Source organism: Pipistrellus hanaki, assembly GCF_964339955.1.
Source record: "Pipistrellus hanaki genome assembly, chromosome: 12".
Lineage (NCBI taxonomy): Eukaryota > Metazoa > Chordata > Mammalia > Chiroptera > Vespertilionidae > Pipistrellus > Pipistrellus hanaki.
In genome coordinates this window covers 3,389,351-3,414,065 of record NC_140514.1, presented here as the reverse complement: position 1 = coordinate 3,414,065, position 24,715 = coordinate 3,389,351, and the positions used below count along the sequence as shown (strand labels likewise).

At 44.1% G+C, this 24,715-nt stretch overlaps 1 protein-coding gene across 1 annotated transcript; it reads right to left on the bottom strand.

Moving 5' to 3' along the window:
- Window positions 1–1,155: 1,155 nt before the first annotated feature.
- DDX1 (DEAD-box helicase 1) lies at window positions 1,156–23,171 on the bottom strand. The gene is made up of 26 exons (XM_084900575.1): window positions 23,093–23,171; window positions 21,501–21,552; window positions 21,132–21,195; window positions 19,964–19,993; window positions 19,271–19,367; window positions 18,064–18,111; window positions 15,601–15,684; window positions 15,301–15,384; window positions 14,675–14,751; window positions 14,024–14,096; window positions 12,803–12,879; window positions 12,565–12,679; window positions 12,057–12,195; window positions 11,470–11,530; window positions 10,034–10,132; window positions 8,859–8,948; window positions 8,207–8,395; window positions 7,493–7,544; window positions 6,572–6,718; window positions 5,513–5,604; window positions 3,984–4,056; window positions 3,804–3,876; window positions 3,688–3,730; window positions 2,859–2,954; window positions 2,472–2,592; window positions 1,156–1,498 (listed from the first exon to the last, which is right to left on the bottom strand). Exons 1-26 carry the CDS (start codon window positions 23,106–23,108, stop codon window positions 1,368–1,370), a joined length of 2,223 nt encoding a protein of 740 aa, XP_084756701.1. The 5' UTR covers window positions 23,109–23,171; the 3' UTR covers window positions 1,156–1,367.
- Window positions 23,172–24,715: the final 1,544 nt, after the last annotated feature.

Below are 24,715 nucleotides of genomic sequence, written 5' to 3'. Positions count from 1 at the left end.
AGGAGAGGAACTGTGAGTGAAAACATGACAGCGTCGGGCCATCTCTACTGGCAGCACCATTCACCACCGTGTGGGAGACACACGAAGACGAGCTTTCAGTGCACAGGAGCAGGGCTTCCGTTTGGAAAATAAACTGTACAGCGTTGTTCCGACACTTAGTGTGAATGTCAACCAGCGCCACAGCGCACCGATGGTGACCCTGAAAAACGTGTGTTAGGGTCATTCGCTTTAACTCGATCCAGGAATTAAAGTCTTAGAAGGAAACAACCTGAAACACGGATCCAAGGCTCCCAGGGAAACGCGATGCGTATGTAGCAGGGAGAGGTGTAAACCGCGACGCACCATAAAAGGGGACCCCACCGAGGACAGTGGTCCAGCTGTGGGCGAAAGAATGAAATCCCCCTCCTCCTGCCACACGCACCAGGCCTCAGTACCGGGAAGTGAGTTCAATGGTAATGCTTTCCCACTGCTTATATATTTAGTTTCACCCAAGATTGTGTTTGAAGGAATATTTCAGTGCTCAAAGGTTTAAAACCATCGTACAAGACGTTGTAACTTGTGCCCTTAAGAAGTCTCGAAGGTGAAAAAAGTTCCCAAGAAACTCCTCTATCAACTAATAAGAGTCAAATGGCATAAAAGAGCAATTCAATGATCATAAATGTATTTCAATTTTCCCTCCTGTGCTAGGCAAGAAGGTGTGAGGAAATGTATTCCAAATGACTGTGTTCAAGTGTAAGGCCCAGAGGGACAGTGGATCGTTTTCTTTGTGAGCAAACCTCGAAAGAACGGATCTTAAAACGAAGGCGAACCTTCAGAGATACAGCTTCACTGTCACCACCCACTCAGCTGTCAGTCCTCACAGAACCTTCCAGCTCCTAGAACACCGGCTTCAGACTAGCCGGGCTGTCCGGCCTCGGGACCACCAGCCCTCTCTCGCCTCCCACTCTCCAGCTGCGGACACAGCAGGCACGGCCACCACTGCTAGCCCGTCTCCCCCCCGAGGGTGCTGCCTGGGGAGAAGCACCTCCTCCGTACGCACAGCGGCTCCACACAGGTCCTCTGCCAAGTTCACATTCCCACGGACTGCGCTTCATAAAACCACAGCATTCCTGAAGCGGAAAAGCTATCGAGTCACGTTAAAATAAGACACAGGCCTTCAGGAAAATAGAGTCATCACGTTTATTACTTTCATTAGGTTGCCATTCCATGAAGAATTCCTATGACTAATGTTCCATGTTTCTTGACATGCAAGAGTTAGCATTAATAGCTTAGGTTACTATAAATACCGCTGCCTGGAAGCAGTACAGCAGCGTCAGAGTTTTAAGACGACGACGGCCGTGTTACTCAGACCTCCCCCGGTGTGAGAGTCAGAAGGTGCGGAACAGCTGGTTCGGGAGGTAGCCAAGGTGCAGGAACGACGTCTGCGCCTCCTTCTCCAGGGCGGCCAACTCGTGCACTGTAGGTGCCAAGACGTCCACGTGGCCTTTATAGTTTCCACCTGCATTGCACACAGAGCAGAGTGAATGGCCTGCCTGAAACAGCTTGTCGGCGATACTTTGGCTCAACAGCATGAGTTTAAACATTGCTTCCAGCAATAAAACGTGCTACCGGGCAAGTTATCTCCAAAACGCAGAGTTCTAAAACGTTAGTTAAATCATTACAGATCCATGATTCGGCCCCACTAGCAGCTGTCCCAATACCCCCGTCTGGCCCTCCCCGCCCTCGACCTTGATTGGGGAAAGCACAAGGTTAGCCTGAATCTTAACAAAATTTCAGGAATGAGCGAAGGGCATTCCAGGCAAAGGGGAGGGTAGGCTGGTTACCACTGAACAAAGTCAAAGACTTCTGATTCTTCACTCAAAATCACCACACTCATTCCCTAATAACTCTATAAATGTTCAACTACTCATATAAACATTAGCACAGCGAGAGAGGCAGCTACCCTGCTTCCTCATCACATACATCATCCAGCAAAAATGCCGTGGACAGGTAAGGACAAGGGCTATGAGAATAATAAAGAGTAACATGCTAAAGATATACACTTGACATCTCTATATAATAAAAAGCTAACATGCAAATCAGTCAATGGGAGAATGACCGGTCACTGTGACGTACACTGACCACCAGGGGGCAGACGCACAACTCAGGAGCTGCCCCGGTGGTCAGTGCACTCCCACAGGGGGAGCGCCGCTCAGCCAGGAGCCCTGAGCCAGGCTCATGGCTGGCGAGGGCAGCAGCGGTGGCGGGGCCTCTCCACTAAGGAAGTACGGCAGTGCTAAGCCGTCGGACATCTCCCGAGAGCTCCAGGATTGTGAGATGGGGCAGGCTGGTCTGAGGGACCCCCACCCCGAGTGCATGAATTTCGTGCACTGGGCCTCTGGTTATGAAATAAAAGCACTTCCTTCTTAAACTGATGCTCAGAGGGGAAACACTCTCATTTAAAATAGGATTAAAAGTAATTCAAAGCTTACCACCAGCTGCCCGTTTTTGTCCATAGGTAACTTTGCCATCAAATTCATCCACAGGTACCTTTATATCTGGCTCAACCTGAGAAATGGTACAGTTCAGGTGTTCTTCTACCTCAGAGAGCAGCTAAGAAAGGGAGAGAAAATTTCATTTTGACAAGAGTTGCATTTTAGTAGCATTAAATAAAAACAGGAAGCTGTACAATACTTAGTATAAATGGAAGATAGATTTCTGAAGAGTTAGACTCACAGTTACAATTTATAAACTACAGCTAACATCATAATCAATTACTCAATACTTTCCCTCCTAAGTGACAACAGGTAAGTGCTGATATGACTTTTGCAAACAAATGCAGTCTAGTTTCAAATGGTAATAAGCTTATGGCATCTTACCTGCATCTCATTGTACCATATGGTGCAGCCACCATCCTCCTTGAGCCTGGTGTTGTAACAGCCCTTCCCACGGCTGCTACACACATGGTACCAGACCTAAAGAGGGAGGAGGAATGAACGTGCATGGAGACCGAAACACGCTCGGATGCTCCACTGTCACCTTGTTTTTAATATCGTCTGTCCTCGAGGCAGACTGCAGGTGCGGCTGCTGCCGCCACCACCCAGTAGCTCTTTTTTTAACCAGGTCTCCCAAAAGAACTCTTCTCGAAAATAATCCAACAGTTTTTCCAAAATGGATGTCAGTTACAAAAAGCAATTCTCACATAGAAACAAGGATGAAAAAGTACATATTGGAGAATGCTATATCAAGATGAGCATAAAAAGGAAGTTCAAATCTTTTTCCTAAGAAAATAAAGCAAAAGCAAAATGAACAACTGGTTTGGGCAATGAATATAAGGGGATTCTTTATTCTTGCAACTTTTCTGTAAGTTTGAAATGATATCAAAAATAGTAACTTACATTCTCCCCTCGTCCCCCTCATAAAAAGTCTTCTATGGCACCATGCCACAGTTTAAATACATTTTGGTGAAAACAATTATTTTGAAGCTATTAGGACAAATAACGTTTTGCATTTCTCCCTTCCAAACTTCATCCTATTTATCCATTTAGTGAAAACTGACCAAAAAATAAAAAGGCTACAAAGAGGTTACTTATATTCCCCGTGGAACCAAATTCAATGGAAACGGGAAAATCCCACTGCTTTTCTTTCCAACATCTGAAAAACATGTAGCAACATAAACAGTGAGTGCGATGCAGCACAGAGGCTTACCTTCTCTTTCTCCGTTGCCACCAGGGAAATGGCCAGGCCCATCCTGAAAGAGGTGAACAGTCTCGTTAGGCCTCGCTCCCCACACAGAGGCTGCGGGAGGAGGGAAGGGCCAGTACCTCTCAGCTCTGCCGACCCGGCCGATCCGGTGCACGTAGTTCTGCTTCTCGTCAGGCAGGGTGACATTGATGACTGTAAATGAAACCGGTCATTACCAAGTGCCACGAGTTTCTAAACATTCTGAAAATACTAGTTTACTACTTTAAATTCCATCTACAGTATAAAAAGTGTCTTTTTACCGTAAGGAACTCCATGGATATCAATTCCTCTGGCAGCCACATCTGTGCAAATCAAGAATCTTACGTCTCCTTTCTACAGAGAACAGAGAGGAAGAAAGGCATTTATCAGCACATATACAAAAACATAAACACAACACTGTTTTCCCACTAACTGAGAACTCTAGGTACTACTGTGTTACTTTCAGATTAGAGACCCAGATCATCTTAATTCTCTGGGCCACCTCTTGAATTTTTAAGTTATGGTTCACTAACTACTGTAACACGACATTTAAGGTGAATAAATTAATGACTAGATTCATTTTGCTTTGCTTTTCTCTTATATCAAAGATATTAAACCTTAGAAATCCTGACAGGTAATTCAAGAGAAAAATAGAACAAACTATAAAAACAGAAGCATTATTTTTACCCATGCATTGAAATTTAGAATACTAGCTATTTTACCTCAATGCTGGCGAGGAAAAAAATGCTAAAGAGAAGGGGCAGAGAGTGCCCCCTGGTGCTCACAAAGGAAATACGCATCAGCCTGGGATGGGGTCTGGCCCAGGCACAGCAGTCAGAGCTCTGGGGGAGGGGAATGGGAACACTGGGTTTTGGTCCAGTACAGTGGTCAGCAAACTCATCAGCCAACAGAGCCAAATATCAACTGTACAACGCTTGAAATTTCTTTTGAGAGCCACATTTTTTAAACTTAAACTTCTTCTAGTGCCACTTCTTCAAAATAGATTCTCCCAGGCCGTGGTATTTTGTGGAAGAGCCATACTCAAGGGGCCAAGGAGCTGCCTGTGGCTTGTGAGCTGCGGTTTGCTGATCACGGGTCCCGTAGAATGCCCAGGTACAGAAGGGCAGTTCTCCTGAGTAAACCAGACCATTCCACATGTTTTGCCATCCACATCAATCCACAGCACGGGAACATAACCCGAAGTTCCCTCGCCCAGCACTCTCTCTCCCCTTTTCCAGGGTGCGCCTGAGAGAATGCATGATGCAGGGAAATGAACACACTGCGATAAACAGTAAGGACTCTTGTGGGTGCAGGCTACTGACCTTGGGTCTTAAAGGGCTAAAGCCCCACCTACCTCAGGACCTATTCATGTGCTATGGCTGGGATGGTCTGCCCCAAACAATTAAAACTCTATTTAATTCTACAAAACCCTATTTTGACACCTGTCTGAAAATAATCCACACATTAAGTTTTCTATGGGCATCACTATAAGCTTTTGTAAAGGCTCACAGACATTGTTCACCTATCTAATGCTGCTTCTAAAAACATCTACCTGGAAGAATTTAATTCAATTTACTCAAACTAAAAGTTCCTGTTACAGTAGTGTTGAGCTGACAGAGAATGTGTCATTTATCACCTGACCTTAAAGATGACTAACACAGCCATGAATGGAATACACCAGCGAGGACAGAATTATTTTGAAATTTCTAGGACAAGAGTTGCTTTATGAATATTAACTGGAACTGATTAAAACCAGATACAACTCTCCTCTTCCGTATGAAGGAAATGTAAACGATTTCAATGCCAATACCTTAAATCTTTCCAAGTTCTGCTTTCTCTCGTGAGGCTTTCGGTCGCCATGCAGACAAACGCAGGAGAACTGGTGTCCCTTCTTATCAGGCCCTGGGGGAAGGCAGATTAGTTAGCCCTGGGAAACACTGGCCTGAGTCAGGCTATAACGGTACCTGATAATTCTATGGAAATCTACGATTGAGCCAAGTGCCACTAAAATGAACTCCCTGGCAATAAATTGGATGTTGCTTTGAATGACATTTTAAGCCACCTTCCCAACCTGCAGAAGTAAATAAAGCAGCATGCCAATGAAGTATATTAATAAGAGGAAAATACATGTGGACACCAGGAACTTCGCCTGTACCATAGGAAGTGAAAAACAAAAAGTAGGTCAAAGAGGTTGTTCTTGGAAGAATCAAACAGGCACTAAGAAGCCCACGCCCTTACTACAGGCCACGCCCACAGCCTGCCCTCCTGAAGGTGTTCTACGCCGGCGGTGGCCAGCCTTTCGGACATCGCGGACCACCGGCCTGCAGACCACCAGTTGGCGACTGCTGTTCTACACAACCCAGTCATCTGAGCCGGCGGCTGGGCCAACCTCTGCCTTTTAACAGACTCTAGACCCCGGGTATATGTTAGAGTGCTCACGCATATGTCCCGATTCCCACCAGCCATCTCTTTTTCTGTAATTTCTAACTCTTCTGCTTTTTCTCATTTCCCCCTTTGTCCTTTCTTATTTAGCCTTACGTAGATTGTTGTTTCCTCATGTATCGATTTAAAAGACAGACACTCTATTACTCAGGAGAGACACTTGAAATTTTAACATCACTCAATCTCACCCTCCTTCCAGATGACATAGGTCCTTCACACTGTGACCCACGCTCACTGTAGTGAACGACCTTGTGGAAACGGTCTCGCTGCTTTTCCTAGGCTCATCTCCCAGAGAAGCACTGTCAGCACACACAGCGCCCCATCCCTGCTTTACATTTTGTGCGCATTCCAGGCTGTATCACCCGTAGATTAATAGCCAACCAAATGAGGGGATAAGCACAATTTACTTCAAGTGAGGAAACCTCACCTCCTCCTTGCTGCATGAAATACTGCTCCAGGTTGTCACAGTCGATCTTGGTTCGACAGAAAATAATCGCCTGGTCCATCTTGTGCTCCCGGATGGCCCGCACCGCGTACTCCCCCTTCAGGATTTTAATGGCTTCAGACCACATCTCTAAATATCACCGAGGAGAACAAAACAGAATCTCAATCTGACTGCCATGGACACAAATAATTAGTCAGACTTACTGCTAACTCACCTAAACTCTGCTTCAATGCGACGCCAGTTTGTGGGGTACCAAAGCACCTCTAACCATCCCTCCTATGAGACACACACACACACACACACATAGAAAAACACAACCACACAATCTTACCTTTTACGGAGAATTAATTCTATTGTGCCTCACATTAATGTCCCTGAATGTGCCATAAATGTTTAACCCCATTTAAAAACAAGTTATATACTTTCTAAGTTAACCTAAACACCAAAAAGTTCCTACTTCCCTCTATGGAGTAAAGGCCGTAGATCAAACATAGTTAGAAATTTCTTAGGCAGCAACCTCCAAATCTTTATTTTTCAATGGGAAGCTAAAGACCTTGTCTTTGTTATCTAGTTTCCTGAAATGAAGAATCCCTGGAATTCGGGGCCTATATAATATAACCTGTCACCAGAGAAAGGTTTCCTATGATCAGTGAGCACTCTATAATTTAAAATATCTGTGATTTAGATGCCAGGAGGCTAATATTTTAAATTCAGTCACTAGTATTCTTCTAAGTTGACTATAATATCAGCTTTTCTCCTGTTTCTTTCTTATTTTTGTTGCTTTCATTTTCAGATTTCCTATTCTACTTTTATAGATCCCAGGAGACAGGGCATAAACACAGTAAAACATACCAATTTGCTTTCACAACCTTTCAGCTGCTTTCACTACCGTGTGTTACTTACCCGGACTGTTAGCGCCAGGTCGTGTGTTATCTTTCGCATGTACTTCATCCGTCTACAAACAGCAAGAGCACAAAGGGGCAGGGAGTGGCTTAAGCAACAATTCAGAACAGGCGTCACTTTTTAAAAGAAGAGAACTGTCTTTATCTTCAGGCTGCACTTCAGACACATCTTTATAATCTGTAGGCAAGCGTTCTTCAGATGCAGAAAAACCCTTTAACTGCAGGTCTAAGGCTGACCAATTTTAAATGTAATAATAAAAATACAAAGGTCGTTTTTAGGACTTTGTGTATTCATTATAAACATACCCTTATATAATGGCAAATCCAGTAACAGTGGGGGGAAATGACATGATGGACACATGAAATTAATTTTTTTAAATAAGGCACATCAAGATAACACTAAACTACTACTAAACAGGAAATCATTGCATCTGAAATCAGGTCTATATATACAGGTAATCCTGTTTATAAAAATTTTATCAAAAGCAACTTTATAGACAGAACAGTAACAGATGAGTCCATCGCTTACCCCATGCCCTAGAGGCCTAACGTTTTCCTAACCTGTTTCTCGACTTCTCTTTACTGAGGTGAACTAACTGGCTGTGTTATGCATCTGAGGTGAACTAACTGGCGGTGTTAAGCATCACTAAGGGCCGAGGTAAAGCTAGTTTGCGACTGCTTTCCTCTGCGCCAAGGTTCACAGACAGAGACTCACTCTGATGTGGTTCTTGCCCAGCCGCTCCCACAGCCGGTCCGCTTTGGGGTTCACCGGGACCACCACGTGGTGCACCGTGTCCGGGACGGAATCTTCGCCTTTTAGATCAACCCACGTGGGGAAATGCATGATCTTCTCAGACAGTTTCTTTACATCAAAAGAATGCAAAGTGGCCGAGCAAACAATCACCTATGAATAGGAAAGTCAAAGTTTAGATAAACTCTCATCTTATAACAGTAACTCCACCAACGATATGGATGTGGGCCACGACGGATACTAGCTTGGAATCTGAAGACAAGTTCAGTACCCGACTCTGCAGCAATGAGCGGTGTGGCTTCTGGCAAGTTCCTCTCTCTGAGCTCAGACCCTCTGCTGCCACAGAGACCATGACTCTACTCCTCGGGGCACAACAAAAACTAAGTGAGATGAAAAGGTTTTGAAGATCTAAATTGTAAGGTTCAGACTTAGCTAAAAACCTACAAACTTCTCTAACATAGACCTTTTCCTTTGTGTGTATTATATGATCAAGTACTAAAGAAGACGTTTCATAGAGCAGTTAATCAGAAAACACTAGGAGATGTGAACGTCAGACAGAAACTAAACACTGAAACGTAATGAGCATGCGCATGTTTAAGACGTGTTAGACCTTTACCTGCAGCCTCTTCCCGTCGGAGGTGATCTGCGGGATCTGGCTGTGCATCCGGTTTATAAAGTCCGAGTAGCCCTGGGAGAGCAGCCCGTCCTGCGTGAGACGCAAAGAAAAGCGTCAGTTCTGAATCAGGGTCTACACCTTTCTTTTCTGAAAGAAACGTAAAATGTAAGATGTAGAAACTCATTCGTACAGATATATATCCATGTATTTTTAAGTGATTATTTTCTCTTGGATCCTTATAGACAAGTTATAAGTTCAACTTTAAACCCCATGTGACTAAAATATGAAAAAGCTGGTGATACACAATCCAAACACCACACTTTAGTATTCATGAAAGAATAGGAGAGTTAACAGCTATTACCACATGTCCTAAGCATATGGTTTAATATGGAAAAAACAAAACACAAACACAAAAACCTGTGCTAAAAACTACTGCACCCCTCCTGAAATTAATCTGCAAGTATGTTGCAAGAGCTCAAACACATTAATGTTTTTTTCATACAGTTTCATTTGCAACTATGACAGAGAGGAATAATTTGTAATGTGTAAAAAAATTACATCCACACAAAAATAACCATTTGGAAAGATAAACAAACCTACGCATCTAGTAACAAGAGCAGTAAAATAAACAATGAAGTATCCATACAACAGACCATAGGACAGCCTTTAAAAATCTTTTATGAATAACAACATGAAAACTTAACAATACCACATTAAAAAAAAAAAAGCTTTCCTAGCCCTAACTAGTTTGGCTCAGTGGATAGAGCATTGGCCTGTGAACGCAAAGGTCCCAGGTTCAATTCTGGTCAAAAGCATGTACCTTGGTTGTGGGTACATCCCCAGTAGGGGGTGTGCAGGAGGCAGCTGATCAATGTTTCTCTCATCGATGTTTCTAACTCTCTATCCCTCATCCCTTCCTCTCTGTAAAAAAATTAAATAAAATATACTTAAAAAATTAAAATTAAAAAAAGCTTTCCTAGATGCCTCAAAACTTGATTTCAACTACATAAAATAACATTTACATAAATACAGAAATGGAAGGAAATATAGCAAAACTGGTAACAATGATTATCTCTAGATATCTGAACCATGACTGAATTATATTTTTAATTTATTTTACATATTTTCAAAAATAAAAGCGAACACTTTAAAAAGCAGAACATAGTTCAACATACGGCTTCGTCCAGGACCAGGAACCTGACTTGGGACAGGTTGAGCTTCCCGGTGGACACCAGGTCATCCAGCCTCCCCGGAGTGCCGACGACTATATCCACCTGCAAACATCAGACAGGCACCGATGGGACCCGAGAAAGCAGCTCGGTTTAGTCAGAAAAGCCCGAGAAACACATTAACCTGACTTGTGTGATGGCTCCAACTACTCCACCTGGTCTCGACCGCGCATGTGCATATTGCTGCAACTTTAAGAGATTTTTTAAAATTAAAGAGCTCTACTCTGTCGCTCCAAAGTTGACTTCTGCTGCAGACACACACAGGGCTAAGGCTGAGCCAGAGGACGGTGGGAGACACCAGGAGAAGAGAAGGTAAGATGGAAAGAACAGGCGAGAACACCTCAGATCCTGAGCAGAAGGAAAGTGACTGCTACCGAGAGAGCTCGGAGCAGCATTGCCCCAACAGCCATGAAAAATGGGAGTGAAGAAATTTAGTAACTTAGGAAAAAATAGATTTGGGTTTAGGGAACCAAGATTGGGAATGAACGTATTAAATATAAATATCTCTTCAACCACTAAAATATAACGTACCAAATAAGAATATACTAAAGCAATATTGCTATCTTAGAATACTACTATCTTAACAAGTCCAATACATATGATTCCTTGCTCTTAACATGCCACAGTGGGTCAAATCTAAATCATTCGGAATGCAAGTTCTTTTGCCAGGTACCCATATAACAGGAGGGCATGTTTGCGCCCCTGGCTCAGTGCCAGGTGGCTGAGCCTGACTGAGAAAACAGGAAGGAAGCGAATGGAGGAGAAATGTGTCAGGAAGAGGTTATTTCATACATATAAAGTATTTTATAAGGTCCTACCCATGTTTAGTTTCACCAAATTGACGAGCACAGCTAGCAATTTCTCTAATGAAGATCACAGCTTAGCTTTGTCCTTTATAAGCGCATGGCCAAGCACCGCCCTTAAGACTTCTCCTTACCTTCTCTGACCTCATCTCCCTCCTACTGGGCCAGGTCTCAGCATCCTCACCCACCCTAAGGCTCTCTGCCCAAACTGCTCCTTCTCTGCAGCCCACTCTCTCTCCATTTCCAGTCTTCATTCCGGCCTCTTCTTTTTCAGTTACTGTTCTCACTCTCCCCCCCAAAAAAGGATACTTCATTCATGAAAGTGAGGAGGGAGTTCCCAGCCGCTCGAAAGGCAGACAGACGGGAAGACGGACACATGCCGGAGTCCTGCAGGAGGGGTTCGGAAGAGCCTACTCCGAGCACTTCCGGGAAGAACAGGCTTACCTGCTGCAGCCTGTCTCTGAACCAACTTACACTTTTTTGACCTTGTTTCCATCTCTTGAAACACAACACAACTAGCTACACTGCCAAAACGACCGCCCATGATGTGACTTTTTAAAAACCAGAAGCACAACTTACCCCATTATCCAACACGGAGAGCTGATCCCGGGCTGCCACCCCTCCGATGATGAGAAGCTCCCTGGAATACACAGAGCAATAATGCGGAAAAAGGTGAAAGCACGCTTCCTGTGTGAGCCGCACCCCTCTTTTTCCGGTGGAAATGCGAGCTGAGTAAGTAACGGAGGAGAAGCCACAGGGAAGTCGGAGGCAGGATAGACATGGAGCGCTCCGCACCCAGGAGCCTATGAATGCGCTGGTGTGGGGAAGCCAGCAGAGTGTGCAAGCACGGGGACTCACACACGAGCCCTCCTCTCACAGCCTCCAGGGCTCCGGCCTCCTTTCAATCACCTTTCACATGTAAGGGCTGTGTGTGCAGAGACCAGCTATGAAATAATATGTAAATATCAAGTTTTAAAAGCTGCCACAGGCAGAACAACTAACAACAGGGGGATGGAGTGGGAGGAGATTTACTAGTAATCTTCTTAGAATATCCTTTAGTTGTTTAAATTTTTCTCATTTAAAATGCTTCAAAAACAATGTTCAGGTTAAAAAAAAATTGCCTTATGTCAAGACAATTAGATTTCGAATACAAACAGAAGCTTTACCTTAATTTCGGATTATCAACATATTTCTTAAACTGCTTGACGTTGTTCAGCGTTTGCTCGGCTAACTCTCGGGAGGGTTCGACAATCAGAGCTTTGGGCGCGTTGGGGAGGAACTTGGTCTGTGCCACCTGCGCGCTCCCTGCGGGGAATAAAAGGATCAGAGCACATCCTAACCGCACGGACGTACCTTTATTCACAAAACACGCGTGCAAATAGTCCACTATCAAAATTTTAAACAATGGTCCAAAGTATAGGAGACAGTCAAACAAAACACAAGAACGCTAAGATTGCCTAAATGAACTAAGGTTTCTTTAAATCTACTTGCAGAATTGCCACAAATAAAACACAATCAAGGTAAGATTGCCTAAATTTAGTTTTACTGATGTGTGCCTACACCAGCCGGGGGGCACAGGTAACTAACTTGCTAAGAGAAGCTTTACCTTCTGGAGTTTCCACCTGCCCTCCATCCTGAAATCTTCTCCCCCTCTCCCCCCGCCAGGCGCAGTACCTGTGTGCTGTGATTTGACAACGCAGCTGTCTGGCGCCTTGGACAGACCTACAAAACCGTCCTTTGGTGGAAACTTAAATTCTTCTTCACCAAAGTTGAATTTTAGTTCAGCATTCTAGCAGGGAATAAAGGGGAAAATGACAATTCTTAATCTAACAGCAAACTAGCCAATACACAATAATGCCGAGCAAAGTAGCTGTGGTCCCAGCAAAATTCTTCTAACTGGATTCTCACTCACCTTCAAAACACAGGCGGGAAAGAGGGCTTGGTTCTTCAAATGTGGTGGTATTTCAAAAGCCAAACCAAGGTCTTTTCCTTTAAAAATAGAGAGAGAGAGAGAGAGAGAGAGAGAGAGAGAGAGAGAGAGAGAGAGAAATTAAAACTTCCAAAGAACTTATATGCATATGTGCATAACCCATGGGCACGGACAAGTGTGGTAGGCCTGGGGTGGGGTGGGGGGGAAGCTCATGGAGAGAATCAAAGGGGAGAGAAGGGGACTTATGTAATGTTTTGAACAATACAGATAAAATGAATTGATAATTTAAAACACAAAAAAGAAATTGAAAAGCCTGACCACATCCAGCTTAAAACAGCACTCACACCACCCATCCACCCACCAACCCACCTGCATTCCTGCTTCCCCTCATGCTACCGGATGGCTGTGCTGCCTAATGCCACCCTCTTCTCTCTCACCTAGTCCTGAAATGCCACAGGGAACGGCTTACTTGATTTCACCATTCAGAGGGTATCTCAAACTTACCATGTCCCAAATAGCACAGCTATCATCCAACTGGCTCCCGCCTACTGCCAAACCCACCCACCCACCGACCAGTCTGTATCCAACACAGCAAAACAGTGACGCTGCTGACCAAGGAAGACGGTGGCAATTCTCTACTCAAAACCCAGGGGCTTCCAGCTTTCTAAACCAGTAAGGCCCCAGCTGCCGGCCTCACTACCTCACTGGTTTAACGTCTATCCCCTGCCCCCGGCTCAGGGGGCTCCGGAGCCACTGGCCCCTCACTGTTCCTCAGAGACCCCAAGCACACTTTCACCTCGGGGCCTCTGCCGGAAAAACTCCTCCGAGACATCCCTCTGCTCATTCAGACTCCTGCTCAAATGTCGGCTTCTCAGACAGCCCTCTCCGACCATCCTGTGTGAAACAGCACCCCACCCCACCTGCTATCACTCTGCATCCCCTTACACGGACTTAGCCCCTCCTTCAGCGCATCTGCCCCTTGACACACTGGGTATCTGTCGGTGTCTCCCCACCGTAGGCAAGCCCACAAACGTAAAGGTGTTTGCCTATTCCATGTTCTGCTGAATCTCTAGCACCTACCAGGGTGCCTGGCACATACCAAATGCTCAGTATTTGTTTAAAAAAATGAAAGTAGGGAGGAAGGATTGAAGAGGGTGAGGGAATGTCAAATATCTCCAACACAACCATCCAGAGAGAGCTTACCATTTTTGGAAAATTTGATGTGTCCTTTGTCTATGTCTAGGTAACACCCGATGGTATCATGCATAGTGAATTCCTAGAAAACCAGAGAGTCAAGTGCTGTTCATAAAGCAAATCCGTAAATAAAGTTCAACTATACCTGCATCACAAGTATGTATTTCAAAATAACTCCTTGAAGCTTGAATGTAGTCGTTAAGAGACCTATTATACTGGTAGCATTTCACACAAAACAGAAGCATTTGACGGGCTTTATAGAACCAAATGACTAACCTCATCAGAACAACTGTATCAGACAACCCTGATGGCGACCAAGAAAGGAGAGTAACGTGTAAGTCAAAGCCCAAATCAAAACGGGGTCAACACAGAAGACAAAGCAATATGCCTTGGAGGGGCTAAGTGAATTTTGTAACACTCCTTCCCTCAAGTCCAAATCGGAACCACTATGGAAAATACAGTTGTGAGTACATGAGTTTATTCTTATATTATTTATTCTTATATTACTTACTAAATTAGCCTACCTTGCCCACCCCTTTATTCAGATAATCCACTTGAATTTGAGAATCATTTCTACGCCCTCAGTCATGTCATGACTGACCAACTAAGTACACATAGAAAACTTCCTAATGCTATGACCAAGTCAATAAAACAACTTACCTCCCCATAGTTATCGAACTGTTTGTTATGGGATTTCTTTCCTGTTCCACCAAAGCCAAACCCAAACTTGTCAGTACCTAGGTTTAAAAAAGTATTTTACTTATGAGGCGAGATATAAAATTAAAAGCCGTGCAAAGGAGATTTACAAATTTACATTAACTGTGGTATGTATCCATACACACTAACTTGATTCTGGCTTCATATTCTTATTTTACAGTTTTAATATACTAGAGGCCTGGTGCACAGATTCGTGCACCTATTCCTCATTTTACAGTTTTAATATACTAGAGGCCTGGTGCACAGATTCGTGCACTGATGGGGTCTGGCCAGCCCACCCTGATCGGGGCAATCGGGGGCAGGGGCAGGGCTGGTGGGGAGGGTGGGATGTGGGTCGTTGGTGGGCAGGCCTCACCTCCTGTTTGAATTCAAGGTTAAACTCCCGGTTGAGGGGACAATTTGCATATTAGCCTTTTATTATATAGGAAGGCTATTTTTTAGTATTTCAAATCTTTGTTGAAAGGGTTTGAGGAACAGATGTTATTTCATGTCTCTAAAACATAAACTCTGAATGGTCACGGGTTAACAACTTGCAAGTCTCAGACGCGGCTTCCTCTGGAAGAGCTTACCGAGGTCCAAGGAAGCCTGCATGGAGGACCAGCCCACTCTGCACAGCCCCTGGTCATGGCAGGACACTTCGTAGTAGTGCTTCCCTACGAGGCAAGACGTTTAATGTTTTATCAGTTACGCATGTGGCCACGTTTCCACTGTTTCTCAATTATAATTTGTATGACCCAGATGAAGACCTGTAGGTCCTCCCGTCACATTAAAAGTCTTTTGGGTCCTTGCCATAAAGCTATGGTAAGAAAGTCCATTTATTAGTAATTACCCCGGAAGTTTACAGGTGTACTGTAAATGCAGCTTAATACCTTTCGTCAGTCCTTTGGTAGCTCTACACCCGTGCCACTCCTTCACCTCTCGACTTTGGCAGCAAAGACCATCTGACCCAATGGCTGGATTTGAGGAAAGCACAGAACACCGTGTCAGTACAGGTGATGTCAGTCATGCACTCTGAAACAGTCTCATTCATCTCACTAATACGGTAATGCCTTTGCTCGGTGTAACGGTCCAGAGAAAGAGGCGTGCGGATTCCTGAGTGACAGCAACCTCTTCCCCCCGGGGACCGGCCCCTCTTCACCCCTGGAGGGCCTTGGCCACGGTGGGGACTGGTTTCTCTACAGTCATCTGCCCCCGGGACAGGATTCTACCGCCACAAGTCCAGAAAGGAAGCAAAGCAGCGCCTAATCTGACTTCCATAAGAGCAGCTGTATCAGCAACACAGATGTGTTTAGTCAACTGTTCTCTAAATGTGTTTAGACAACTGTTCTCTTTAAAGAAATGGATTCCTAAGGGTGACACAGCACCCACTCCTAAGTACCTGCTGCTTTGATCTTATGCTAAAATTGGAGCCTGAGTGAATACCGTGCCAAAAGGAAAACAGGAACTGCGTCTGGCTTGCTCCCCAATCCATTAACCCACAAAACGTAATGAGGAGGGCAGGAAACGCTCCAATAACCAAGCCGGTAGCTGTTATACGCTAATATCAGACCGCTACAAGATGGAGCTCTATAACATACGTCACGTCAGGCACAGTGCTCCTCGGTGCTTAACAGCTTTAGGTAAATGGGCTTTTGTGTGTTTGTGTGTACCACAAAGAAACAGGAACTCGTGCCCTGGTTCAGGACAGAGACTCATACTCAGCCCCTGAATGTAGAATAAACCTTTAAAATGTACATTTTACTTCACATATCAGAAATTAAATTATCCAAAATAAACATTCTTACTCAACGGGTACTACATTATGTAAAACTGAACTTTAAAGTTCTCTGGCAATGGCAAATCCTTAATACTGTCATATTTAAGATTCTGTATGCAGATATACAGACGTAAACTTTAATATAAATTAAACATCATGGTGGAGAGTAGCAATCTGGGTGCTTTGGTTGGTTTGACATGATTTCTCACGCCCACTCTGCATTTCCCTGCATTCTGCCTCTCTTAGCAGCACCTGATGAAAATTCAACTAAGTCACCCTATTCTTGACGCTGATCACTTATGACAACCCCACAGCGCTACTCATTCTTTGTAATGGCTTCACAACGGTACTTCCATACACCCGAGGCTTTAACCACCCCTTAGCAAGAACATTCATTTTGTTGGCAGTTTTAACCCTTATAATGCTCCACCAAACAGTGCTGTATGCATATGCTATATACTGCCTCTTTCATCCCAAAGAGTTAGAGCTTCCAGGAATATATATCTGTGTGTGTATATATTTTAATTTTTATAGGTAATGGCAAACTGCTTTCCCAAAAGGCAATAACCCATATAGCTTATCAATTTTTTGGATTACTGCCAATCAGATGGGTAACTTTAATTTCCATTTCCCTCTATCCTAGGGGTGTCGAACTCAATCAGAGAAGGGGCCAAAATCTAAAATCCAGCCTAAATCGCGGGCCCAATGGTTTACTGAACAGTCATAAACTGACAATGTCATAAACTGACAGCGGAGTACAGTGATGACAGCGTGGTGTGGGCCACATTGCAAGGCCTGGCGGGCTGGATTTGGCCCGCGGGCCTTGTGTTTGACACATGTGCTCTATCCTATAAACTTGATCCTGGCATGTTTATTGCCATTTAGACTGTTCCCACTGTGAACTGCCTATTCCTATTCTCTGCCCACTTTCCTTATTGGTCATTTATCTCTTTCTTACCAAAGACATCTATGAAAGAACTCTTTAGTAGTATACGATTGTTTCTTTCATCAACATTGCAAGTATTCTTTCCATATTTATTTTTGTCTCTTGACTTTTCCCTGTAATATCTTTTCCACATATATTTTTTAGATTTTAAACAAAGAGACCTATATCTTTTATAATTTCTGAGTTCCTTATTTGGGTTAGGAGAATTTTCACACCCCAAAATTGGACATTAATATAGTATATACGTATGGTGTATATACATATATATATATTTAAGTCTTAAATACATATATAATTTGTTCCTAAATAGGAGACAAGTCAATTTCACGTTACTCCAGATGGATCAATTGTGCTGAAACCCTTACTGAATAAATCACCCTTTTCCCACTGAAATTTGTCATTTTTTCTACATATTAACATTTTATATATACTTGGATGCATTTCCATTATATTTCATTGATTTATCTGTCTATTCCTATGTCTGTACTAAACTGTGAAACTGTAGTAACTACATTTTAAAATTTGGTGAATTAAATCTTTATTGCTAAATGTCACAATTTTTATATTCTCAGATATTATTACAAGCAAGTTTCTGACTTATAAATGAGTTGCTAAAATCTATCCACTTACCAAAAGCAGATCCTCTGTCATATGGGTTCATTTGCCATTTGTTGAGCACTAAATGAATATAACAAGAGTTACTACAAATGTATGAAATTAAAAATACTTTGTCAAAAATAAAGCATATATTTTATATAATTTAACTCCTCTAGATTCAACTTTACACATTATTTTAAATGTAGAAGTAAACAGTGTTGGTGTTTTATTAGCAGCAACACTGAAATTGAACACTGAAACACAGTAATAATCGCTGGCCTATCGGGGGATGAAACTTCTCTCCTCTCTGCTTCCGTGCACTTTGCATTTGATGGCATCCATCTTTGTCATAACCATATGACAAAGGCACTGATAAAATCAAGTTCTGGTAACGGAACAAGCTGACTTCAATCAAAATAAAAATAACTAACATATCAAGATCTAATTAAGTATCATTTCATCATTGTTTTTTAAAAAGCAAGTCCTTCACCTCAAAAAATTCAGTACCATATTCAAAAGTCACAAAATTTTTCCTTACTTTAATGGGATCAGCATTTCCCCTTTCTAAAACACCTTCATCGTATATGGATATTCAAAGGATCATAACAGCTGTGGAGAACTCCATGTGTTTTCAGCCCAACTTTTTTTAATTTCTGATCGAATGATAGCTATCATCTGCATAAACCCCTTGAATAACGGAGAAGTAACTTTCTCTTGAGGTTCTCAAAGAACTTCAATTGCTGGCTCAATCTAGTGACTCAGAAGTTAAACAGAAGCTTCCTCCAGATTATTCTCTTAGTCCTGGTCCCACTTTACAGAGGAACTGTTTCTCTCCAGATCCTTTCAAAGGTTTAACTACTCTCTCTTCCACTTGCGTCTCCATGGTTAAGTGTGCAGTTTCTTTTCCTCATAGGACATGATTAGAACTATTACTAGTCTGGTTATCCTCTGGAAGCATTCCCGTTTATAACCATCTCTCATAAACACCGATTTGAAGTTGTTACAAGTTTTGAAATTACTTTCAAGTGGGCCAATAGATTAATAGTTCATATCCTGTCTGTCTCACAATTCAGTTATGCTCTAAATGACATTTAGCATCCCTGCTTCCAGTACACCGAATGCCAATACCACCACTCGGACCCTGACAATACAAATGCACACCCAAACCTCACACCTGCACATGCCGGGGATGAGAATAACTAATTTACACAAAAGGGAAATATTACTACGCGAACAGTACCTGAAGCGCCAGTTTTAATGGTTGTTTTCCCCTTTTTGCCTTCCTGTTGGTCTTTCAGAGTTTCATAGACTATCTGGATAACTGGAATGCTGAAAGCCTACAGAGAAACAATGGTTCCACACATCACCATAACGATATCGATGCCAATTTACTAATCAGCATAAATTACAGAAGTTATGCCTGCACATCAAATAATTACACATATTTTAGACTGCCATCCAATCTGCCCAAATCTCAAATTCCAGAAAGAATCACAAGACAGCTGACTGAATGAAGATAACGGGAGCCAGCTGACAGCTCCAAAAACAAAGAACGGGAACCTGCAGAAGGATCCTAAACTAGAGGAAAAATACCTCCACTCTGACCAACTGTTCTCCAGGACACGCCACTGTGAAATCCGCCTCTCTTTGCAATCTCGTTATTACTGGAGCCACGACAGTAAAACTCAGAAGTGAATGTAAATACTGAAGATAAATGTAACTATGTCTCCAAGACCAGTTTAAAACTATATTCTTAAAGCCATACCTTACAGAAGTTATTTCAGAATAGCTGGCAATAAGACTATAAATAAGCAACCGTTCTGTCACATTCTGCAGGAGGTTGCTTTATTAAATATCTCTAAGTCAGAACTACTGTACAAAGCTGCTTTAAAAATCAATTCTTAGAAAGCACACTTAAGTTTTTATTACTTACACCAGTTTTTCCACTTCCTGTTTCTGCAGCCTAAATGGAAAAAAACGTTGTCCATTAAAGAAGTCAATTTAACAAACGATACCACGTGAAAACCGTTTACACCCAACTAGCTACCTTGTTACCTTGACTTACAGGCGCCTCCACATCTCAGGTTCCCTCAGTCAACTGTGGCTTTGCCAACGTTGCTGTTCCCTCAATAACTGCTCCCCCTTCCTTTCCCATCGCTACCTTTCAAACCTAAGGCCTCATCCTTCTAACCTAGGGTACACCAAGTATCCAAACAGTATCAAATCTCTCAGAAGTCTATTACCAAATTAGCCCTCATAAAAACACAATCCTAACCCTGTAACACACCCCTCCTTAAAATGTCCAATGATCCCCACTGCCAACATATACCCAATTCTTTTAAGTGACACCTGAGAAAGAGCCAGGTCATCTGAGCCACTGTGTATTTCCCATCTTCTCTCAAGTTCCGCCTCACCAGACACACATATTTTATGCTTCCCTCTAACTCAGTGGTTCTCAACCTTTCTAATGCCGTGACCCTTTAATACAGTTCATGTTGTGGTGACCCCCCAACCATAACATTATTTTCCTTGCTACTTTATAACTGTAATTTTGCTACTGTTATGAATCATAATGTAAATAACTGTTTTCCAATGGTCTCAGGCGACCCTGCTAGCGGTTCTCAACCTGCGGGTCCCCACATGAGGAACTGTATTAAAGGGCCGAGGCATTGGACAGGGTGAGAACCACTGCTCTAACTGAACTGCTCCGAGATCACATCTGCCTTCTAAGGTCATTCCTCTTTCATCCTCCCTTGTCCTCAATCTACTGCCCCTCCAGAAGAGTCCCCGTGGCCCCCTCATCCAGGAGGACACCTGCCCCACTCGAATCCCCTTTAGCACTCTGCAAGCTTATCCAGGTGCATGGTTCTCTTGTATACAATGATCTGCGCACGTGTATTACGGTGCTACTGGGGTGAAGCTTCTCAGTAACACCTCTTACCTAGTACTTTGAGTGCAGTATCTGTGTCCTAAATGCACGTAAATGTATAAAATTAATTGGTTGAAGATATCATCTTACAGCCTATGGAGTTCTCACAGTGGCTCACAGACATTCCCCCACCGTGTGCCCCGGCTCCCAGCCCCTCCCCTGTTCGACATACCATAAGCACATCCCCGCCTCCCAGGATCAGAGGGATGGATTCTGCCTGGATATCAGTCGGGAGACTAAAAGAATCATATTTTGAAAAATTTTAGTTAGTAAAAATAAAATAAATCCCCTAAGCTAATGAAGGCAGGCAGGCATGCTAAGTTATAAACCTAAAAGAGAATTTTATTTGGTAAATACTACCAATCTTTTTCAGCTAGAAATATATCAAAATTTTAAAAAGGAAATGTCCTGTAAGTTAGAGAATCACAATAAAACTTAATTTCACGTACCCAGCTACACCCAAAAAGAGCTGATAAAATCATGAGCTGTTTAAATGATAAAGCACTGCCGTGGCAGGTACAGTTAAGCTTCGTGTACTTACAGCCAATCCATCTCTTCCACAGCTTGTGCAATTTCAGGCATAACGCCCATCTCTGAAAATAAAAATTAATTTTAAAAAACCACACACACTAAACTCAAATCACACGGCTCTTAAAGTTATTGAGAGAAAAGAAAAGGCTTTGAAGAGTAGCATCATTCCTCGGCCCCTCCTGAGTGAGGCATTGTTGAAAGAGGGGAAGCTTTGGAGAAAGACCCGAGTTCAAATCCAAGCTCTCACTAGCAGTGCTCCCTCGGGCAAGCTACACAACGGGGCAGTTACCTACCCTGGAGGGATTCAGGAAGGTTACAGGTAACAAGTGTGGTATTGGCGCACAATTGCCATGGAATACACAGTAACCCCGTGTTCCCATGACTAATGAGGGTTGGACCAGCATCTTGGTTGTTTCATCTGGAGACAAGGTGGAACCCTTGCGCCCAGGCTATGAAGCTTTCATTATTATTACTATAAAAGTAAACATTCCTATTAAAAATTAACAATATTCCCAAGCCCTCCAAACAACCAATTTGGAAAATTTGTATTTCTTGCAATCATTTGTGAAAAGACATAAAACAAATCCACAAACTGGCTACATCTATCGCAGGGGTAGCTTTTCCTTTGCATCAGCTGAGAAGAACCATACCAGCAAAAAACACCATAGATACAACCCTGAAAATTTATATTATAAACTTGTTGATATAAACATAGCTGGCATCGGCGAGTATAAAAATATTTTTCGAAAGGGCTTTCCTAATTCTCAATCTGCCCAGGAGAATGCATAGATGGAAAAACTACTCATCAAGTGTTAAAGTTGTGTGCCCAAGCAGACCTTGCTAAGACTGGTCCCATAGATTAAGAACATTAAAATGCAGGCCTGACTTGCACTGACTGCTATGCAAACTTCCCACGTTGAAGCGTATAGAAGGCTTAGTGCAGCTTCTTAACACTGAGCATAGGAATGATCGCAAAGGAAGAGGTAAACATAGCAGCTGTCAGGCTCCATAAACGACCTCAAAACCCTATTTGGAGTACAGGAGGGCGTCCTGCAGCGAATGAATGAGCATTTCCCAGCGATGAGCGCCATAGCTCTGTGCATGAGGATGCAAACGCGTCCCCTGCCAGCTCCCCGATCACCTAACGCTGGTGTGGATCTGCTGGCGTTTAAGCAAACAAATCCCGGGTTTCCGCCTGGGGCGTTTGCTTTTGGAAGGATTTGAAAAAAACTGGGCAGAGGCGGGAGAGTCCGTTCCCAGCGGAGCCTCCTCGCCCCACTGCCCGCCGGCCCGCCCGCCCGGTCCCGAGCTCCTCAGCGCCGGTGCCCCGTCCGCGGGCGGGAGGCTGCGATCGGGGACCCGCTGGCGCCGCGCCGCCGCCGGCCCCGGGCAGGGCGGCCGGTGCGGCTGCGAGGAGCGGAGGGAGCCGGTGCCCGCACCTCGGAGCGCGCGGAGCCGCCCGCAGCGTGACCGCAGGCGCCCGCGGACAGCTCCCTCCCGCGCTCCCGGCCCCGGGCCGCCCCCCCGCAGGCCCCGCCGGTTCCCGCCGGTTCCCGCCGGCCGCCCGCGCCGCGATGGCGCGCAGCCCGCCCGCACACGCACCGGAGAAGGCCGCCATCTTCGCGCGTCCTCCGCCGCCGGCCGCGCTCCCTCCCTCCCTCCGCCCGCCCCGCCCCCCACGCCACGCGGCGCCGCCCGCTTCCGGCCGGGCCTGCGGCTCGGCGGTTCCGGGCGGGGACACGGCCCGCGGACAAGGGTTCCGGCGGAAGAACTGATTCCCCGACTCCTCCTCCTACCTTTATCCTCCCCCCATCCGCCCCCGCGCGGACCAGGTTCCGGGGTCCTTGGCGGGAGCTGTCATCCTTAGACTAAGCGGTGACCAGATTCTAACATTGGTAAAGCGGGACGCCACTGACGGGAGGGGGGGGGGGGTTCTTGATTAAAAATTTGGTCTCTATGGAGCAACAAAAATTTTCATAGAACGCAAAAATAGTATTGCAATATATTTTTAAAAATTTCAACATAGCCGAAACCGGTTTGGCTCTGCGGACTGGACTGTAAGATCCCGGGTTCGATTCCGATCAAGGGCATTTACCTTGGTTGCTGGCACATCCCCAGTAGGGGATGTGCAAGAGGCAGCTGATCGATGATTCTCTCTCATCGATGTTTCTAACTCTGTATCCCTCTCTCTTCCTCTCTGTGAAAAATCAATAAAATATATTTAAGAAAAAAATTTTAAAAATAAAAAATAAAATTTCAACATAAGTATAGTTTACAAATATAATAAATTTTAAAAAATTATGTATAGTATTTTATTCTTTAGCATATTTCTCATTTGAGTGAATTCTAACAACTGATCAACCATGCGAACTTTGATAAACAGTTCTCGATAATCAGTTCTCAACCATTATTTGTTATTATTAAGGTTTAACATTATAGCCGAAACCGGCTTGGCTCAGTGGTAGAGCATCTGTCTGCGGACTGAAAGGTCCCAGGTTCGATTCCGGTCAAGGGCATGTACCTTCGTTGCGGGCACATCCCCCGGGGGGGGGGGGGGGGTGCAGGAGGCAGCTGGTCGATGTTTCTCTCTCATCGACGTTTCTAGCTCTCTATCCCTCTCTCCTCCTCTCTGTAAAAAATCAATAAAATATATTAAATAAATAAATAAAAATAATAAAGTTTAACATTATAAAATTAACAACAATAATATGAAACACATATCCTGGCTAAATAGCCACATGGCCGCCGAAAACCATATATTCCCTTCCTGTTCTCCCGCCGTTCCCTAGCTTGTCGTGCATTCTTTCCAAAAATCGGAACTTTTTTAAAACGCTGCAGGACGAGGGACAAATTGTTAAAAATCAGGACTGTCTCGCCAAAAGCGGACGTCTGGTCACCTTACATTAGACGTGACTGGCAATGACCATTTGTTCAGAGCTTGCCGTGTCCCCAGGGCCACATTCCCACCCCAGGGGGCAGAAGAGGGTGGCTCAGAGGCTCAGGATGATCTGAGGGCAGAGGTTGCCCTCTCCCACCTGCTCAGCCCCCAACCTTGCAGGCAAAGCAGGGCTTTGGGGAGGGAATGACCTCCACAGAAGGTGCTGGTGAGCTCAGTGCCCAGAGCACCAAGCCCACGGAGTGCTGGCATCACTTCATGTGTTTGACTCAAATAACGGTCTCCCAGCCTCCTTTCCATGGTGTTTGATAAAGTTTATTGAAAACTTG